The sequence below is a fragment of the Schistosoma haematobium genome, chromosome 3 (genome assembly GCF_000699445.3).
Source record: "Schistosoma haematobium chromosome 3, whole genome shotgun sequence".
Lineage (NCBI taxonomy): Eukaryota > Metazoa > Platyhelminthes > Trematoda > Strigeidida > Schistosomatidae > Schistosoma > Schistosoma haematobium.
In genome coordinates this window covers 26,439,949-26,461,175 of record NC_067198.1, presented here as the reverse complement: position 1 = coordinate 26,461,175, position 21,227 = coordinate 26,439,949, and the positions used below count along the sequence as shown (strand labels likewise).

General features: G+C 37.1%; 1 protein-coding gene across 2 annotated transcripts; it reads left to right on the top strand.

The window, feature by feature from the left end:
* The first annotated feature begins 335 nt into the window (after positions 1 to 335).
* Positions 336 to 20,872, top strand: UBN1_1 (ubinuclein 1). 2 transcript variants are annotated; one of them, XM_035733165.2, is made up of 16 exons: positions 336 to 976; positions 1,238 to 1,342; positions 1,378 to 1,494; positions 1,531 to 1,656; positions 1,693 to 1,742; positions 1,776 to 2,079; positions 3,900 to 3,964; positions 5,871 to 6,046; positions 6,581 to 6,668; positions 7,888 to 8,016; positions 8,674 to 8,811; positions 15,027 to 15,077; positions 16,086 to 16,853; positions 17,815 to 18,286; positions 19,163 to 19,729; positions 20,743 to 20,872. In XM_035733165.2, exons 1-14 carry the CDS (start codon positions 872 to 874, stop codon positions 18,239 to 18,241), a joined length of 2,649 nt encoding a protein of 882 aa, XP_035588458.2. In that variant the 5' UTR covers positions 336 to 871; the 3' UTR covers positions 18,242 to 18,286; positions 19,163 to 19,729; positions 20,743 to 20,872. The 2 variants fall into 2 exon arrangements, with proteins under 2 accessions (XP_035588458.2, XP_051069426.1); XM_051213443.1 differs by lacking the exon at positions 20,743 to 20,872 and having other exon boundaries at positions 1,693 to 2,079; positions 19,163 to 19,838.
* Positions 20,873 to 21,227: the final 355 nt, after the last annotated feature.

The window sequence follows — 21,227 nt, the reverse complement described above, 5'->3', positions numbered from 1 at the left end:
AAACGCACATTGCTACAGTGAGGTTTAGTTCAAAGTTGTCAATATTTAGCTTTTATGTCTCTGACAATAGATGGAATTTAAGATCGAGTTGCCCCATCCTAACTCGATTAATCTGATTACGAGAGAGAAAATTAAATGTTACTTGCAGCTGTAGACTTCAAAAAACTGTTTAGTTCTTGAATCTTTCATATCCTGATTAGTATACTCCTGTATATACCATGATGATCGATACATTGCTAACACGTGTTTTCAGTACTGAAAATATGGCAGAGGAAATCTCATAAGATTGTAATTGTAGTTCTGCTCATGATTAGAATATGAATATTTCTACTAGTTAAAAATAAACAGGAAAAGTATAGCGGCCTGTTTGCCAACTGGTTGTCATTTACCAAAGGTCGACGTAAAACCAATGCGTGCAACTGTTGTGACTCTTCCAAGGTCAGATGAGCAAAATAATCTGGCATTTAAAGATATTTATCGTCTGCCTAAATAAAATCAACTTGTAACTATCATGTGATTTGCGTTACTTTGTTGTGTCCGACAGTATTAGTTCTTCAGTTGCACTACCCACCTCAATACCAGTAACGCTGATGGATACTTTACCGAACAATCATAAGAATATCGAGAATTACACCATTTTCTAGAAATATTGCAATTTTTTTATGTATAGTTTACTCTTCACGGTTTTACTACGTATTGACTATAGTCATGGATGCGCAACATCAGCTCAGTGCTAACTAGTCAAACAATAGTTTGCATACGTCCTTCAATTGATAACCAGCCGGTGTAGTGTTACGGCTAATCCTCTGGTCAACATTTTTACGTCACTCGTAGCTATATGACTAGAAAGCCCTGATTAGTGTTTGGTAATATGCATAGCGAAGCAAACGAAAGAACGGTTGTTTTTGAGATATCATTACCTGATGACGAGGGCTGCCATGAATGCTCTTATCTCGAGCTGTTTCAACAACACCTGGTACTATCACGTAACATGTTTATTATCATTTTGTTGTTCTGTTTGACTGTTTCTACTATCTTTATATTTGTCGGTTTTATTTTACTTCTTGTATTTTCTCGACCAACTAAGATATATGCTGTTATTACGGTGTACTTATTGCCCAGCCTATTCTTATTGGCCAGGGCTCGACCTTGAGCGTGGGCGTCGTACTGTTGTGCTGACGTTAGCTACAGACTCTGTTTTTAGTAAAATAACACGTTTTTATTTTGAATATATCAGGAATCAAATAATAATCAAAAAAATGGGGATAACCCTTTCACATCCAATGAAGCTGCAGAAGAAAAAAAGCTTTCTGACCTAGCTAAGGCACTCGAGAGGAAATATGTAAGTAACATGTCGTTAGTGTAACTTAATTTCAGGGGACTATGGTTACTATGAAGAATAGTGGAAAGCACAAGCGAGTTCGTATAGATGATTTCTTGGACCCAGGAGATGGATACGATACACAAGATTCATTTATCGATGATTCCGAAGCTGTAGGGTCCCTTCACATTTTCTATTGTAATATGCAGATTGATGTATTTGTGGCCCCGAACATTTCTACTAAGTTTGGAGGATATTTTGTACATCAAGGAACTGTTGAAGGACTTGAAGATCAGAGTGCGAAAATCGAGGCCCCTTGGAGTGCAAGGATATTGGTTTGTGTAAATGAAACTGATTCCATTATCCGATAGACAAATACTAATTCATCTCAAAACGTTATGAGGAAAAAAAATAAATCCAAGTCAGTGCCATAAATTTCATAACATTTTCTTAGAGAGCTTCTGGATAAAGCCGTCAAACGCTTGTCAACTCCTAATGCTTTTAAGCCTAAGTTGTTTCTATCGGAACCCCGAACCCAAATGCGCAATTTAGACTCCCTATTTGATGAAGTTTTGTACACATCGACAGCATCTGAACAAGATAGTAACGCAAAAGGCATTGAGAGCTGTAAGGACCCAAATGATAGAAATGACTCTTCTGTCGTCACTGCAAAGTCGTCATGTGACATGGGAAAACCAAAAGTTCTTCCTGAGAATTTACCACCAGACATAGTAGCATGCCTTAACAACTTAACAGAGGTAAGTTAATTATTCATTTGCGTTACTTGGAACGTAGATTTATAAAAACTATTTGAAGATAGAATGTTAGTGCAAGCCATTTGAGTAAGGGAGATAAGAAGCATTCATCAAGTAAAGCATACCTCTTAAGGAATGAGTGGTATCACTCGTAAGGTTTTTTGACTTTCGAGTATTTTAATCACTATGGGATCAGCATAGATAATGATTTTAAACGATTGAATTAGATTTTCAACGAATATTTTCTTTCCAAAGTATCAGTCAGCAATTAGTTTATTGGTCGCGTTAAAATGTCCAACAAAAAACGAGTAAAACCAAGTGAATGAAAGTAAAACAGCATAGTTGGGAAAGCAATCCAGTCAGGAAAAACACAATCAGAAAAGATTCAGCTAAAAAAGTTCCTCTCACTTATATGAAGTTGCAGCAAGGCCGCAACTGGCTCCTATCGTAAGCTATGTTGGATAGTGTCTCGAATCAGTGTTGTACTATCTTTCGAACTCCAACCAGAGGGTCTTCAAGGACCAAAAGATCTCAGTCCCGCACAGCTTGCATATCATACACTGACCATCTCTGCTCTTTCTAACCAGTCGATCGGGAAGTAATGTATGATGTGGAATTCGCTGTATTGCATGCTAGAAAGCAGTCGGTTCTGTTAGAATTTATTATTATTTATTTTATGGCCCCCAAATGCCGTGGTACGGCCGAGAGTGGGGACGTATTCGTGCAAGACTTTGTTGATTATGATCGACTGAGGGTTATGAATCAGGACCTACAAAAGTGGATGACATATATGGTCTACGAACATTTGTTCAAACTACTGCTTGTACGCGGTAGACTACCAGGTGAGTAATGCATAGGTTGAACTTAGAGCACTAGGTATATATGGCAAATTGGTTAATGAATTGACTGAGATGTCTAGAACATGTATTTCATACACCCAGCCACTCCCTATCACAAACTACAATATTGACTTTAGTAGGAATAAATTGGAAGAAAGCTAGGGACGAGAAAACCAAGACGTGAGATCAGTACACAAAGTTATTGACTGCTGTTCTGGACCCTTTTAGTAGATCTGAACTACCTAGCTGAGGTCAGTGCAATTATCGTAATTACTAGTTAAAGATCTTGGTTGACGTGACTTAGAATTGTCCTCACTAACGCAGGTACATTCACTCTTTGTCTTTTCTCAAAATTGGTCATAGCGCAATTAAATTCATTCTCGTTGACTACCACTAGTAATGTTACTACTTTTACTCTGGAATCTGCCTTGATTTTTTCATTTAGCTGTCCTGATGGAGTATGGCAACTTGAACCGATACACACATGTGCCTAGTTCTACGTTGCATATGACTGACTGACTGATTAGATCGTCATTTTAGTGTTTCATCCATGTATCGTAATAGGTTTCTCATTTAACTGCACTTTACTTCCTCCTTGTTGCTGCTAATCCTGTTGATTTTCTTCTACGTTGTTAATATGCAGTGTGATGCACACTCGTATCAGGTCCTACACTGATAACAACTGGTTGTAAAGTTTGGGTTACTGTTGGTTGTAGACTGGGAATGTACGAATGAGGGTTTTGTGACAGGTTTATGATTTGTAAAATTTTGTTTGTTTGAAAGTTTTGTTTACTAAAATTCCCCCGAATAGTCGTACCAAGAGAATAGTCAGGTCATATGCATGCTTACTGAGTGCCTTGTTGATGTGGTTGATATTTTTCATTAAGAGTTTACACATTTTAGTTGATAACTCATGTGTTTGAATCAATTGCCTTTTTTGACATTTGCTGTTTCTTATTCAATTTATGAGTAACTTAATTCCAGCTCAATAAACATGGAACAAATCAACGTCGTACACTAGGAAAACCATTTGATACAGAACTACTAAAGTAAGTTTTTGGATTGTAATAGTTAGTCTTAACGTTAGTTAGTTGACTTATCATTATCTGTTTTGGTAGGAAAGTGAACACTAGTGTGGTAAACTCTGGATTCTGTTTCCCCATTATTTATTTGTAGCGTGGTTCGGTCAGATAAGTTGTGTGAATAAACAAGTAAATTGTACTCCAGTTTGTATGATTTAATCGTTAAACAATTATTTCAAAGTAGTTTTCACCGGCTGTTAGTTTGTGTTGTCGTTATACAAATTACAGTCCCTATTGATATTATGTAGAGATGCTTAAAAATATGTTATACAGCTAATTCACTCATTTTCTAGGCTATTCAGTTATTTTTAAACTTCATAGCATTACCACAAACTTCATTTGTTTTTGAGAGCTTTAACCTAGTAGTGAATTTACTCAGGTTCCAACTAGTAGACTATATTTCTGAGTTTTTCTTCACCCACTTCTATTTTGGCTTTCGGATAATATCACTGTCCTTAACAGTGCAACTTGAAGCATAGTATGTAGTCATGTATTTGGTGAACTAGCTTCATAATCAACTCAAATAAGTTTGATGGTTATTTTCTCGGGATATAACATCAATACGCTGGAAAATATTATTTCTTCATGATTTCCGACTACTCGTTCTGTCCTGTAAAATAAAAGCCTCAGTAATGTGACAGTTTGATAGCTGTTAATCGGAGGTGGATAGGAACAAGATCTGGATAGCCATTTCTTATTGTGAAGTTCCAACTAGGTTTTGTATTTGTTCAACTAATATGAAACAACCTGGACGAGAGCATCTATACTTTTAAAAAATCTTGTTTAACTCAGTAACCAGGGGCAAGTTCGTGTACCCAGTTCTGAGCCACACACTTTGTATGAGTACTAGTAATATCACCTAGGTGCTCAAACCGAAGTAATTAAAGTGGGTTTCTATAACCTTCAACCTAACGCCTGACACGAATGCTTCAACCAGTAAGCCTCCTTATTATACATGATATTGAAACTATTTCTCTCAATTCACGGAGCTCCAAACTTATCATAAAAGGAAACGAAACGATTTCAATTTAATGCGCACATTATTTTTGATTGTTATGAACCGGAACTAGTTTTCACGCTTATAACTATAACTCAAATCAGTTATTATTTATACTTCTAAACAAATGAATTGTAATAGTAACTATACTCGACTATTCATGTTAGCGAGAAATGTCTCAGGAGTTTTGTACACAAGTATGTTATTCGTAACGTTAATGAGTTTTGACACCAAATCTTTCAAAAGTACTTTAATTTGTAAAAGAATTCTCGTAATCCAGCGCTTTGCTTATTTAAACATAAAAATTAGTATGAGAAGGCACCGAATACACATGTGTTACATAAATCATCCGGTTTATGTGAGGGCTGGGATATTACCCGGGCGCTCAGACCGAAGCAGGTGGTTTTCTTAGGAGGTCACTCCCTGAGCCTTCGACCTAAGGGTCTAATCCACAAGGCGGTGGAACAACATTAGAAGATACAGTCCCATGGTGGCTGTTGACCAACAATGGGTTTATACACCATTTGTTTCCTCAGGATTCTGGAGCCCATATGCACCACTGGTTTGTAATCAGAGTCTTCCAAGTCCCCTAGGTGGGTCCTCTATATCCACCAACCCGATCAAAGCTCCGAATATTCGCTTTTCGTCATGTCACGAACAACACATTCCATCATAGTTTTGGTCACAATCTTCATAAGTGTCAATGAATTATATTAAAAATTTGCTATCTTCTTGGAACATGTTTTCAATGAGTAACTCAGTTTACAGATCTATTTCAATAAATAAATGTTCATATTGATGGATTGTTTACTTTCGACTGATTGGTTTGTTGTTTCGACTAATTATTTCTAAAACTATTTTGTTCATAATATTTAGATTGGATATAAAGTTGAAAGAATTGATGATAAATCAGTCTGTGAGGTCAGATGTATTCAGCTACTTAGAAAGTCACTTACAATTGAAACACAAAGCCGTAATGCGTAGACTTAAAAGATTGAAAGAAGATAAACAAGAACAGAGAATGAACCCGCTATTGGATGCTCTTGGTGAAGGTATGTGATCATTGTTACTAGGTAGCTAAGCGTACTGAAAAGTTTACTGTAAATGAAATGACAGATCTGTTGTACCTTTTATTTCAAACCTTACTTTATCCACCTTGCAATGAATTTTTAGAAAAAAAATCATATAACCGGGTTAAAACACACATCATGTTGGTACTCAAAATCTGGGTTCTTTGAATACACCTTCACTAACAAAAGTTACTAGTTGTGTTCGGTAGGCAGTGCAACTGAAGACTGATCTCATTGTAGGGCAGAGTTATGTTCAATCTTTTATAACTTACGGATATTACTATTTAATTTTCACCCAACCTTCACTATCTGTTTTTCCCCACCTTGCTATAAGAAGCCGTGTTACCACTTTGCTAGTTCAGTATTGTCACTTCATGCGTATCTAGTCAACCTTGTACATACGTTCTCAGTGTAAATATAAGTTTTATATGTGGGGTCTATGAAATAACTAAATCTTTTAGCTAGAGTCTTCAAAAGGACTTATTTTCTGGTTTTGTTCTTATTTCCTGACTTAAGCTATTTCATCGTCTATGCCTCCAATTATTGAAAGTTATACAAGAGATAAAAAGGTTCACTTGGAACGTATCAAAGCTTGGCAAACGGAGTAAGTTAATCAATAAGTTGTAATATTTTTCAACTGAACTGTTGTTCTAAACACTTCAATTTTAACTGCATGGTGGGTTTTTGCGTCTTATAAGTTTTGGTTCGGACATCCTGGTGTTACTTTTTAATCCTCACCAATAGTACTATTCAAAGGTTGGCACATAAATATTTACTAACTGGTTTTCAGTTTATGGGTATTAAATAGCTACCGCAATTAGAATTATTGAATAATTGAAGGTAATAATTACTCATTTTAAGATTCGGTTATATTTTGACATTCAGTTATTAACCATTTCAGTTTGTTATTCTGCTGTATTCTGGTAACCATTTGCTCGGTATTGGTATTTGTTTAGTGTAAAATTCATCTTAAGTTATAATTATTCAAATGTAATTATAAATTACTAAGAAAGGGGATCTGTACGTAGGGTATGCTATTTTTCTTTTAAATTCTTTGCAGCCATGGACTAGGCTTGTAGTGAACAGAATACGGGTGGGGACAATCGAATGTATTTGACACAAAATTACAGAGCATCTCAATAAAATCTGAGAACTATATATTAAATCGTTAATTTGCAAAATGTCCACCAATTGTCTCAAAATGCCTCAGACTTCATTGTTCTTACATTTTCATACAAATAACATTCTATTCCCACTCTTGCTTTTTTGATCTTCCCACATCTTCCGCTGCCAGACATTACATTCCTGACTCGCGTCATATACTACTTATATCAATATAAGTAGCACGCACTACAGGCTTTTTCCACTTAATTGTTGGGAGTCTAGGTCAAGAGTTTACCATTGCTTTGATATTTTCGAGATGCTTGTGAAAGAGCCGGTTATAACCCAGTTGAAAAACGATGTAATATTGTCAAAAATTTCTGACACTGGATTCACATGGCTTATACTGCAGGATTTAGTTTTACAATCTATGTATGTAGTAGGTTTGAGGTTTAATAGTAGTTTTTCTAAATTCGCGGTTATTGAATCAAGAGCCAAGTTATACTGAATAGCTGTTTAGGTTCTTTGTAGCTATCCGGTTGGGATGTTAACGTTGCACAGTTGTGATTAGGGACTAATTAGCATACAGTAAACGGGTTTTTCTCTATTTGTAATCTATGTGGTTGTTAGCCACGGGTTTTCTTCGATCATTTTTGGTACCCTCTACCAAGTACAAATATCTTCAGCGACAATCCCCTGAATTGTTTTTTTTTCGGTTTCAGAAATTTGCAAAGCGGTTCAGATTTAAACGATAATCAAGGTGTTAATGGCTCAAGCGACGGAAGCTTATCGAAACGCCCTCCAAAACCCGGACCTCCTAAGAAAATCTACCGATGGAATTCTGAATGCAGGTAAATTATTTACCGTCATATCTGTTCCACCAATTTTGAATAATACTTCGCTATTAACGTAAAATTGAGTTGTAAAACTTATAATCGACTGATCTCTGTTACCTACATAAAGTTTACAAATTAGGTAGAGTTCGGGTCTTATGAACACTAACTAGTCTTAATATTGGAGAAAATATCAGACAGATGGCAATTCGCATGGAACTTTTATGTTTGTTGTGAAGTATTCATTCACCCGAGTCTTCGAAAAATTTTAATGATGCTTGCCGTATAAGTGTTTTCCAATATGATTATGTCATTCTTAAGATTTCGGAACTATTCATGGTGATTAACCCACAGCCATTCTCTGGTTGGTATAACGGTTCCCTTTAATTCCGATTTAAAATGATATCGCTCTTAATTGAGTAAAATATTGTAACGGCGCACTATCTGAAAATTCCAAACCTTAGTTATAAATGAACTAAGGTTGTCTTTCATCAATTTTCTTATAGATGTATTTTTATCTTTTGGTTATATTTGTGTAGTAATTTCATACTTACAGTAATTCGCAGCCAGTGAACGAAGATACTGATATCTAGACTCGTTATTTCCCAGGTATAATAAGAAGGTATCTAATAGTTTTAAACGTGGAACAATCTGTTCGTTTCTTTTTAACCATAGGCAACTTTTCGATAAAATCATCCTTTGCCGACTTGAAAGTTATAAATTGTTGAACATCAAAGGTTCTGCTGAAGACTATCTGAGACGCCTTTTTCCAACTTTAATTCAACTTTGGCCTGATGGTTGGATTACTAATGCGTAAGTATCTATCATTTTTAATTATTTTCACGCCACTGAGCTAGTAGGTTCGTGAATATGCCATATGTTCCCGAATCTTAAACACTTGATTTCAAAGTCTGTCAGTTAGTCTGATCCACGTGGGCTTCGTGGTTCTGGCTCTCAGTACTTTAGAAATCAGTGATTGAGGTAACTGAATTATTCATAACTCATCACGGGTTACAATAAAGACGGTAAATTAAGTTTTTTCAAGAAGAATATTTGACATTGTACTTCTCATATTTCTCGCATGTTCACTAATTCATTTTCATCAGAACAAGGAAACCATGAGTTACTGAACAAACAGAATTCACTTTTGTTGATGACTTCTTTTTTCAGCTACAAAAAGCGCAACATTTACATATGAATATGAAAGTAAGGAGTATTATTAAACAGAACTAAGATAAAAACGTTTGACTTTTAATGAAAGTAAAACCATTCAAACCAATTTAATGACAACTCAATTTACAGTTATTATTCTTTACCTATATTGTCACTATTTCTTAAGTACATTCTTATTTATACTAGTCCTTCCCTTTTTATGACTTTCCATTTCTTTGCTATTCGATGTAGTAGTATGGACTGATGGAATTTTTTTTGTTCTAAGTTATTTCTTTTCGACTAGCTTATCACTCCTGCTTCTTCTATGACTCATATTTAATCAATAACTTAATAAATTTTTTTTTTGAGGTGTGATTACACACTAACGACTTACATTCCTACCACTAGATTAGATAAATTGAAGTAACTTTGCTGATTTTAAATTCGTGATCTAGTGATACTAAAAGTTATTTTTTATGAAAATCACTGATTGAAACTCAATAACGTTTTGCTGAATTGCCTATTCCGAGCTATACCAAACAGAAAGACATTTAGGTGGGTATTTTAGTATCCCAGTTCAGCGAACAGATAATGGTGATCGTCTGTTGTAACTGTGCTTAGACAATCGTTTATTTTTAGCAAACACTAATTTTAAGCATAAGAAGAGACATCGTCTAACATGGCGATCCCCTGCACCAAAGCAACGATGAACTTAAATAGACCATATTGCCATCAGTCATCGTTGGAGAGGGTCGGTAGAAGATTATCACTCGTTCTGGAATACTTGCTTGAACTCCAACCATGCTCTAATACGGGCACGCATCTGCATGCGCTTAACTGGACGCAGAAAAGCCACACTAAGAAGACCCATTAGCATTGAATTGAGTGACGAGAAAGCCGAAAGTAGATTCCAGGAACAACTAATGTCACACTTAGGTAGCTCTGGAAACGAGTCTGACACAGATGTTACTTGGAAAGATATACAAACAGCTGTGGAGACAGCAGTGACATCTATTAATGATTTAAACCAAAGGGTCACAAAAAACCAACGGATTTCTTCTAAGTCTATTGCGCTAGTGGGCTGTCGTAAACTCATCCCATCAGGCTCTGAACATGATGAAGAGCGAAAGCAAATTAGATCTAGGTTAAGCAAAAGTCTAAGGAACGATTGTGAGCAGTGGCAGGCAACGAAAGCAAAAGAGATGGAAAAGGCAGCGGCTGTAGGTAACACTAGACAGCTCTACAGACTAATAAAAGAAACTGGAATTAAGAAGTCAAATGTGAGACTATCTCGGAAAAAGATGACACTTATCTGCTCTCAGTCCAGACGTTAAGAACGATGGGCGGGACACTTTAAGGAGCGGTTCAGCTGGACTTCAGTCACTCTACAACTACCTGTCATTCCCAGATAGCCTGAATGGAACATTGAAGTAGGTCCCCCAACTCTAGCAGAAGTTCAAAAAGCTATAGTTAATCTGAAACGAGGAAGAGCAGCTGGTTCAGATGGATTGGCTCCAGAGGTCTTTAAGTATGGTGGTCCAGTTTTAGCGACTAGGTTGGCTAATATTTTAGCTAAAATCTGGGAGTTGGACGTAATCCCATTTGACTGGTTACAATCACTGACTGCCCCAATATATAAGGGGTCAAAATCATCCTGTGACAACCATAGAGGGATTAGTTTGACTAACATAGTATCCAAAATACTAGCCTCAATAATTGTCGGTCGCCTAACTAACACGAGAAAATCAGGCTGGCTTTAGACCTAGTCGTGGCTGTATCGACCATATGCTCTCTCTCTTTATTATTTATTTATTTGTTTATTTGAACACATAAATATTGGTACAAGGGGGCACCAGATACATATTCACCACACAAAACAATGAGAATGGAGAGAGAAAAAGAATGTATAAAAAAAGAACAATAACGACCATAGATTATTGTAAGGTAGTGTAATATTAATAATAACAATAATAATAATAATAATAAGGGAAACGGAAAGGTACAACCAGAAGAAATCTTTCAGTTAAGATACAACCACTTTTTATGAGAAATGTAAAAGGTTACATCAGGATCGCCACTGGCTTCTATTCTGAGCCATATCTGATAACGTCTCTAGCCACTGTTGCACCATCTCTAGGACTCCAACCAAGGAGTCTAGAAAGACCTACACAAGCCAACCCTTTGCAGCTTTCTTGCATACCACGACACCATGTCATACAATAACCACCTCTCCGCTTCTTCCAACCAGTCCCAGAATCGGCAAATAATGCACGACGTGGACTTCTCTGGGAGGAAATTCGTAGAACATGTCCAAGCCACCAAAGCCGATGTTTCAAGATGGTGACACCCATTGGATTATCGTCTCTGTGCCCGAACACACGATACCAAACCTCTGCATTACTAACATGGTGTTCCCACTGGATGTCAGCAATCTTTCGGAGACAGCGGTGATCAAACACAGAGAGTCGTCTAACATCCTCAACTCGGAGAGGCCATGTTTCACAAGCGTAGAGAAGACCTGCTCTCATCGACGCGTTCTAGATCCGAACTTTTACTGCCAGACTGACATCACGAAGGCGCCAAAGATGTCCCAGATTTGCATAAGCCCCTTCGACTTTCACTATACGTGCATCGATCTCATCACTCACGCCACCATCAGCACTTATGCAGCTACCACCTAGATACACGAACTTCTCGACTACTTCAATCTGCTCACCACCCAGGGTGAGTATAAGATTAGAATCCTGCCAGTCTTGTAGAAGTGATTTGCACTTGGAAGGTGCAAAGCACATACCGTACCTACGGACACTGATTGCCAAGTGATTTAGTGTGGGTTGCATGGCTTGGGCATTATCGCACAGTAAGACAGTATCATCCGCATACTCAAGGTTGAGAAGCATTTCTCCAGGCAGCAGGTCCACATCGCCATTACTTACGTCTTTCAGAGCTGTTTCCAGAATGTTATCGATGGTGAAGTTGAAGAGGAGTGGTAAGATTGGGCAACCCTGTCTAACCCCACTGATTGAATAGAACAATGGAGAGAGGTGGTTGTTGATAAGTCTTGCAAATTGAAAGCTATATTCGTTTCCTAAGCTATTCTGTCACCCCCAAGCTAGAACTATACAGCGACCTGAACAACGAGAGAGAAGACGCAAAATATGCGAGGCGTACTTTACTCCAAGGTTCATTTTAACACAGAAAATATAGGGTTTTTATATTATTTTTAAATATCCTTGGGTTGCTCGAAGATTCTGCAATGCTACTAAACATAGTAGCAGTATAACAATCAGCCAATCAGAACATCTACATGTGACGTTTCACTTCCTTGATATTTTTGGCTAAAACTTCAAGTGAACGCCGATTGGATGAGACGCTTCTTAGTGTTTCCTGATCCTTGCTTGTCTTTTGGAAGAAATTTTCTGGATCACTCCAACAGTTGTATGCCCTCACTCTGCCCGAGGTGTTTGTATATAGGGCTTTTAGGATGTTAATAAACTTCTCAGACACACCCTTCTTCAATAGACAATCCCTGAGAACAATCCTGTCCAATGAATCGAAGGCAGCCCTGATGTCAAAAAACACTACGATTGTTGGCCTGTGATAAGTATGACGGTGTTCTAACATTTGACGGAGGGTGAAGTTATGATCGATACATCCTCGACCAGAACGAAAACCAGTCTGCTCCTCGCGAGTTAATCTTTCTCGGGTTTTGAAAAACCTACGAAGTATGACAGAAGCCAATAGTTTGGACGCAATCGGAAGTAGACTTATCACCCGATAGTTGTTACAGAAACGACGTGAACCCTTTTTAAGGATAGGGACAACTATTGAGTCATTCCATGACGTTGGAACACTCTCTAGTACCCTAGACCTTTGTAAACAACGTCGTCAGTTCCTTAGTCAGAAAGTCACCACCATCTTTAAAAAGGGTCGGAGGTAAGTCATCTAGGCCTGGTGATTTATAGCTCTTCAAGAGTTGGAGTTCCTTGAGGACTTCCGTTTCATTTAGTGGATCAGTCGTCATCACCGGCCATGGAGAGCAGGACAGTCTGATCGATGTTTACGGAGCAGCAGACCACATGAACTGCCCATCATCCAGGATGCTGATAAATGTTAGTGATTGGCACACCGTCATCCTCACAGATTGTTCCACTCACAATGAACTTGCTGCCAATTTACTGACATTAATCCGTTTAGGATGATGAATTTGTTGGCCACTGAAGAGTAAGTTAAGATTAGCGCAAACAAGGACATTTTCAGGGTTCAGATAGGTACTCCAAAAGTAGTGGCAGTCTTGTACACAACCACGCCAGCGGTAGCTGATCGCGATGTGATCAATCTGAGTCCAGGCTTTGAGATGCAGAGGTAGGGCGCCAAGTGGCGCATCGGCGATGACTGTGCCGAAAGTCAGTGATCACCAGAAACAGGTTGTGATCTACGCACAGTTGCAATAGACGGTCTCCATTATCTGACCTGCGATCAAGAAGTCCTCATCGGCCACCTGAACGACTCTCTTCTGTGCCTAGACGCCCGACCTGAGCATTCAAGTCTCCGGCTAGTACTACAATATCTGTCGAACGCACTTTCTGGAGAAGATTAGTTAACTGGTTGTAGAATTCATCCTTGATTTCATCCGGGCTGCAATCTGCCGAGGTATATGTGGAGATGACGAAACGACATCGTTTCTCACATCGATTTCTTCTCACTTTGATGGAACTTTCTATTCTAACAGCACATAACCGCCTGTTTATGGGGATCCAATGGTTAGTGTTGCCTCAGCTCTAGCGTTTAGTGCGACACCAACGCCAGCAAAACAAGATGAAGCTGCCACAGGGTCCCCGGATAAACGCACGTAAAACAAGCCTTTTGAAACGACAGATGGAGAGCGAATTTGTAGTACTTCATTAGAGTATCGAATATGGGTCTCGGATAGACAACAGACGTCGATATTAAGACTTTCCAAATACACAGCTAGCCCTATCTGTTTTCCGACCTGCATAAGTGTGCGAACGTTGAAGGCAGCAAGTTTGAATGGTGCACGTAGTTTCAGTAAAAGTGCTTCAGTATTCGTATTTGGTGTTAGCATTCAATTTTCAACCAGTCAGTCGATCGAGATCGTTTAGATAGAACTGAGTTTCCATTATAGGTGAGCTGCTGTATAAGTGGAAAAATAAGGATTCATAAAGTGGGAATAAAAGAGAGCGAATAAATGACATAATAATAATAATAATAATAATAATAATAATAATAATAATAATAATAATAATGTGAATTGTTTGACTGTTAATCGGGGAGTGAATAGAATTTTCATTAAACATCGTCATTTTCATTCTATCTGTGTGTGGGCTGTGATACTGCCCGGGTGCCCAGGCCGAAACAGGTGGTTCTCTTAGGGGCCACACTCGAAGCCTTCGACCTACAGGTCTTATCCACAAGTTAGTGGAACATCGTGAGGATATGCATTCCATGGTAGCCGGTGACCAACGGTTGGTTCATACGCCATTTGTTCCCGCAGGATACTTGAGCCCATGTGCACCATTGGTTTGGAATCAGGGTTTTCCGACTTCCCTAGGTGGACTCACCGTGTCCAACGGCTCGGTTAAGGCGCCGAACATTTTTCTTTTCGTCCTCTCAATTTCATAAACAACAGTAATGCCTCGAGGAGGTGAGTGGGACTTCCCTGGCTGAGGCTGTATAAGGGTGACCGTGTGAGAGCATTTAGAGAGGGAGGGTGAGCCCTCCCCGCTCTCGACCATCCCAGGGCTTTTTGGGGCCTCTCTCTCCCCATATATATATATATATATATATATATATATATATATATATATATATATATATATATATATATATATAAATTCACATTCTGTTTTTTTTAGCGCATTATGGCGTACTGGTTTACCAATCTTCCAAAAGTTTTGCAGCGATAAGTGAGTCACGTTATTCTTGAACAAATGTAAATATTTTGTTTTTCTATCATCCGGTAGATATAAATAAAACGCTTGAGTGGTGTCTGGGAATAGATTTGTTAAATAAAAATATTGACGACAGCATCATTTATGTCAAGATTCGTAGTACTGCTTAGCTGTTAATAATAGATTAGATTTTAACTTAACAACTATTTAGTGGATGACTTGAGTTATGTTACCTTACACTGATTGACTCTAAGTAGTAGTGACTTATCATGTTTGTCTAGTTCTCAGTGTTGAGCGAACTTTATCTATTACTCTACAGTGTGACTCTGTTTTGAATCCCATACAGAGCATCAGTCTCGCCATGATTGCAAATACACCTTGATGACAGTTGTCAAATAATATTAAGTCTAGTTCTCAGGTGGTTCTCTGCCGATGGGGTCCAACCCCTTAACACTACGTGATCTTATTAGTTGTCTATTTAAAATTACTGAATATTGACATATTCCATGGAATTCATAATTTTATTTTGTTTGTGATGGCGTTTTGGTCTACCTATAAATATTTCAGGATGTCTAATGTTTTATGTTTTTTTCCAGTTTATTAATATAAGTATAGACAGTAAGTAGAGACAGCCAATATATTAATATAAAATTATTTTTTCATTACTAGCCGGTCTCACTAGGATATTTGTTAAAGACTAAGTGGCATCACTGAGAGGTGCTTTCCTAGATAGTGTTATCGTTATTTACAGATTTCTATTCTTCGTTGTATTCTAGTCATTCATGATTGGCAATTAATGGTTTAGTCATTTTTGAACCATCTTATCATGAAAAAATCCATTCTGATGATAGTTTTATCCGAGATTAGCTTAACAAATATACGTGGAAGAATATCTTCTATAGTAGCTGTTTGTTTTTGTTTGCTTTTATAATTTATTGTGGTGTCCGATTTCATTTATGCATAACAAATTTATTTGGATTATTATTTTTAACAATGAATACAATATTTGTTATTTCGTCTTAGTGGTTTGAGCAACAGCACTTCAGCATCTCAATCGCTTGCACGACCTACGAACAACAATAGCAACCATAACAGTTCTACGCATACAAATAATGGGAGAAGTCACAATTCACCTTCTTCTGCAAATACAACACCTCTTCCTGACTCTAATGCTCTATCACAACAAAATTCACCTGTTGTCATTGTACCCCATATTTCTTCGAATATTTCGGTTTCAACTGTCTCCAAAACAGTTCCCAAGGTACCCGATCATGTAGTATCAAACAGTAGTCCACGTACAAGTTTATCGGTTGTTTGCAGCCCTAAATCTAGCCCTCATTTAGTTCCTGTCACAAAACATTGTCAATCACTTCCTACAGCTCACTCACCCACACAACCAATTAATCGCCCCAATTTCCGAATTACCTCATCTTCAGTTGCTCAAAGTTCAATTCATTCGAAAACTGTCAATACTAAGACTCCAGTAACTGTTTGCGTGGATACTGGAACTTCTCGCTTCTCGTATGTCCTGCAATCAACCACAGCATCTATATCTCCAAATTCATTAGTAGTTCCTGTGTCAACTTCAACATCTCAGAATTCACAGTTAAATCGAACACCTATTTTACAAAATGAAGCTGTTATAGGTCGAACGGCTAACCCGGGTATACCTCTGCGTCTTGTCTCATCTAGTTCTTCTAATCCTGTAGCCACTATTTTAGTGTCCAAGGCGGTACAGCTTAACTCAGAACTGGGCAAATCTACAGTGATCAATCCAGTAGCTATGAAAAGGTATATTTTATTAAATGCGTCAGATAATTTGAGCATATCGCATACCAGTTTTGGTAAAGTACATCGTTGAGAATGTTATTTATAGTCGTCATATGAAACTAAGATAAAATAATACTTATGTACACCAGTCTTCGACGTGGGGTCCAGCACAGTTCCCCGTTTCTTCAAGTCACCATGCCCCGTAAGTACATCAGAAAAGGGGACCAACATGATAAGATGTAGATAAGAAGAATTGATGTAAACTGTAATGGATTTTAAACATAGAGCATATAATGCGGTGATGTATTTATAGTGTGGAATTTGTTCTACGTTTTTACCTTTTGCTTAGGTAATAATTAAACTAAATAATATCATAGCCTACAAATTACTTTTTTGAGATGGATATTTTGACTGAATCGGTGGTTAATGCTGCTGATAAAAAAGTATGTTTCGTTTTATAGTTGATTTCAAGTCGTTAAGTGTTTACAAAAACTAGCCTTTTAATGGATTTAATTCAGCATATTAAGACGATCGTTCTAATACGAATGTGGTGAACTGGGTTATCAATGACTAACCTACACTCATTATTTCAAGATATTCGCTTGTTAAAAGACCATTTCCATTGCACACTAATGAAGTTATTCATTTTATAGTCTATGTATGTAGTGGCTAATTCTTACCCAATCAGCGCTAGTCGATACTTGGAGAACACTAGAAATATTCTTATGTAAAAACTATAAATATACTAACGTTTTCCCTATTGTGCTTCTTACTTCCATCTAACCTCGTTATTTGGAATGTAGTCTCTTCCCTGTTCAACCATGTTCTGATTTGGGGACTTGTCGAGTGAATTGATATCGAGCAATAGGGATAGCTGGGTTATAACGTAAGAGAGAAGTATAACAGTAATCTATTTACTTTTTATTGCAGTTTAAAATGTAATGATCTGGTACGAATGTAAAAGTGTTTATTACTGTTTCAGACAATCATATCCCCAGTGTCAATCTTCACAGCAAGCTCCCACTGCTCAGCTAAAGGTTAATGAACTTGGAAAGTCAATGGTTTCTGTTAATGATGGTTTTCCAAAACCGTGTGCACCAAACGTCCCATCGAATTTTCCTCATGATTCTAATAAGTTTAGCCAGCAAATTACCCATCAGTCTGCAGCTGTCGCTCTATCTAGCCAACAGATTGACCAACTACAACATCGCGCATTGTCTAGTACTGGGAGAGTGGGATTGAGTTTAAATCCGACAATAGGTGCGGCATCAACTCTCCTCTTTCCCCCACAACCTCCTCCTGCTCATCAATCTAAATACCAGAGCTTGTCTTCACAAAAAGAGGATCCTAGAGAAAATATTATTGGGAGTATACCTTCTGCTCATTCTAGTAACAACCAAAAATTATGATAAAACTTTTATGTTAGCTCGTGAATTTATTATGTAAACACTCAGGTGAGCTGTTTGAAAAACGTCTTATTTTAAGTTAGTTCACTTGTTGTGACAGTTACTGTACTTCCAATGTTCTAGGTACCGAACAAAAGTTTAACCAACTTAGCAATTACTGACAATTTTTGTAGTAGCCTTTAATAGATTTATTACTTGAGCAATCTGTAGATCTGAGTATAATCTTTTTTTTTAAAACTGTGATACTAATTTGGTCGAAGTCGTATATTTGTGTGAATCGCGATTGGAAAATCATGGTCTTTTACAAGCATCTTTGGTAATTAGGACTTTTATCGTTGTAATGATAATGAGTGTTTTTGCGATGACATTTACTGATTCTCGAAACCAAGGAAGCAATGATTTAATTACACTCCAATCAATACTGAAGAGTTTATAAGAAAACAAAACAATCAAATGTTTTCGTGGAAGAGCTTTTCTATTTTGAGAAGAAAGGATTATATTTATATATTTGAATGTAACCTTAGGAACTTCCCAAAAGATTTTCTCGACAGTGATACCTTGGCCAGTTGGTGGAAGACCAGTCGTTGAAAAATAGGAAGACTCCCCTTTGTAGAAACAATTTTAACACAACTGACTTCCATTAATTGATGTCAAGTGTGTTTGTCGTATATATATATAACATATATAATATTCCAATAAGTAGAAAAATTAGATTTTTCGACGTTTCGTGACTCAGTGTAAGCCACTTCAGAGAATAAATAATCAAACGATTTGGTTATAATATAATCGTGTAGCATTCGCCTCATAGCTCATGGTAAGAGCTTTACATCGTTTAGTAGCGTAAAGTATTTTGAATTATTTGAGATGTTTTTTAAATGTACAGTGAATTCCAGTAAAAAGCTTTCTGTTAACTTCGTTTTTCAGATGAATCCAGTTTTATTGATCACTAAATATATCTGACCCTCTGTATGTATTGATAAGTAGGAACATACGCACTTATATTGGGCATCTTAGACTAATTATTACTACTTCCATCATAGTTATCATTGCAGCTGTCCTTATCTTTTTCTTTCCCGATTGTGCAACATTACTCATCTCGTCCGTCAATCATTCATTAAATTGATTTTATTTGAACTTTCCTTTCTTATCGCGTGTATCGTAATTTCTTTCAAATGTTTCTTATTCCGAAAGGAGTGTATGTATGAATTCACCTAACTCTGTTATTTCTTTTTTCAGCAAAATGATTTCTAGGTTAATAAACGAACAGTCTCTATGTTTCCTCATTGACATTAAAGTCAATAATTTGTTCGCTCCCTATATTTTAATATGTTTTCTTCCGTCTTTTCTTATTTTCTTACTGTATCTCTTTTAACGTGTCGTTCAAAAAACACGCCATTATTACTTATCAGTGTATAAATTGTTTGGCATGGCTGAGTAAGTCTATACACATCTGGAACTATTAGGATTCTGTAACTTGACATATATATAATTGTAAGTACAATTATTTAGCATTATGTAATTATTTGGGTAAACTTATTAAATGTTTTCTTCATATCATTACTGTCTTGTAAAGTGTGCATAAAAAGCAAATCGTTGATTGATTAGTTTTTCTTTTATCTACTATCACCTAAGTAAAATAGATGATGAAATCCAGTTTGAACACTACCAATTATGATGTGGAGATAATCAATTGACTGGGGTCCATAAACATTTCATTTAAATCCAATGTTGAAAACGTCTGCGATAGTGGTGTAAAAATATTTGAGTGGACCTATTCTTAGATCGCTAGAAAGTTTGTATGCCTAAATAGATTTGTGAATCCTGATGGAGTTTTCGGGTAGGCCACTCAAATCATTTAGGAACTAGTGCCCGTAAGTACGATGTTTGCTTGGCACCTTCAGAATCCACACTGTTTCACAAGCTTACGTACCGAACTGTTATTGTGGACCTTTTTAACTAGTCGAAATGTTCATACATTTAGTAGTTTTGTGAGTTGAGGTCGACATACCTGAGTCAGTCACAGCAAAGTCTCATAATCTGGATTATCTGTAGCATTGATGATGTAAAAGTCCGAATATACAACGCGTTAGGGAAAGCAGTTCTGTTACATAAATCTAATGCATATTTCAGGTGAGGATGTGTGATCACCATTGTCTCTCAAGGATTGCTCACATTTGGTGGCAACACCGTAATTAATGTCGAGGTCCGGCAGTGTGTTCGGATGCATTGACGATAATTAAATTGTTGCCGTAACCTCGAAACACTGGAAATTTTCTCACAGCATATTAACCTACGCTGGGTATTGGTGGAGAAAACAAACATAAAATTGTCTCTGCGAAATAAGAGATAGCTACATAGGACTGATCAGTGAATTGACCGGGTAGAAAACGAAACAACTAGTGTTGTCTGAGGAGGGCAATGCACTGCAAACTGACCGAAGTTGTAAATTTAGACTCAATGATTTCCCGCTTGTCACAAGACAAGGATTTTCTTTACATTTGTAGAGCTATAATTTACGAGTGTGGTGCCTTAGCCTTGGAAAGAATATTTTGCCAGTAAATCATCCGCTTGTCAAGGAAATTATTTCATCACCTTTCTACCTTAATGGAGGAAGCCCATCTAAACAAATCATAAACCGCTTTCGAATTTATTTGAAAGTTGGTGCTTTTAATTCATTCTTTGTTATGAAGACAAACGTGTAATTAATGAAACACCGGGTTGTACGTTTGATCAGCTGTCACATCTTGAACATTATAGAGACTATACTGCTTAATATTCACATAATTATGAAGGTTATAGTTTTCACCTTACTGGAGTGCTAATTTTAAGCCCAATCAATTTAACTGTTAATGCGTTCTTCCATTTTTTTCTATCATAAAAATAATTTCAGGTGATATTCCCACACTTGTTTTAATGAATATTTTATAGTCAGTTATATTAAATAGGATTTGTGCTGTCACTTGTCTAAATTATATTTCACTATGCTGAA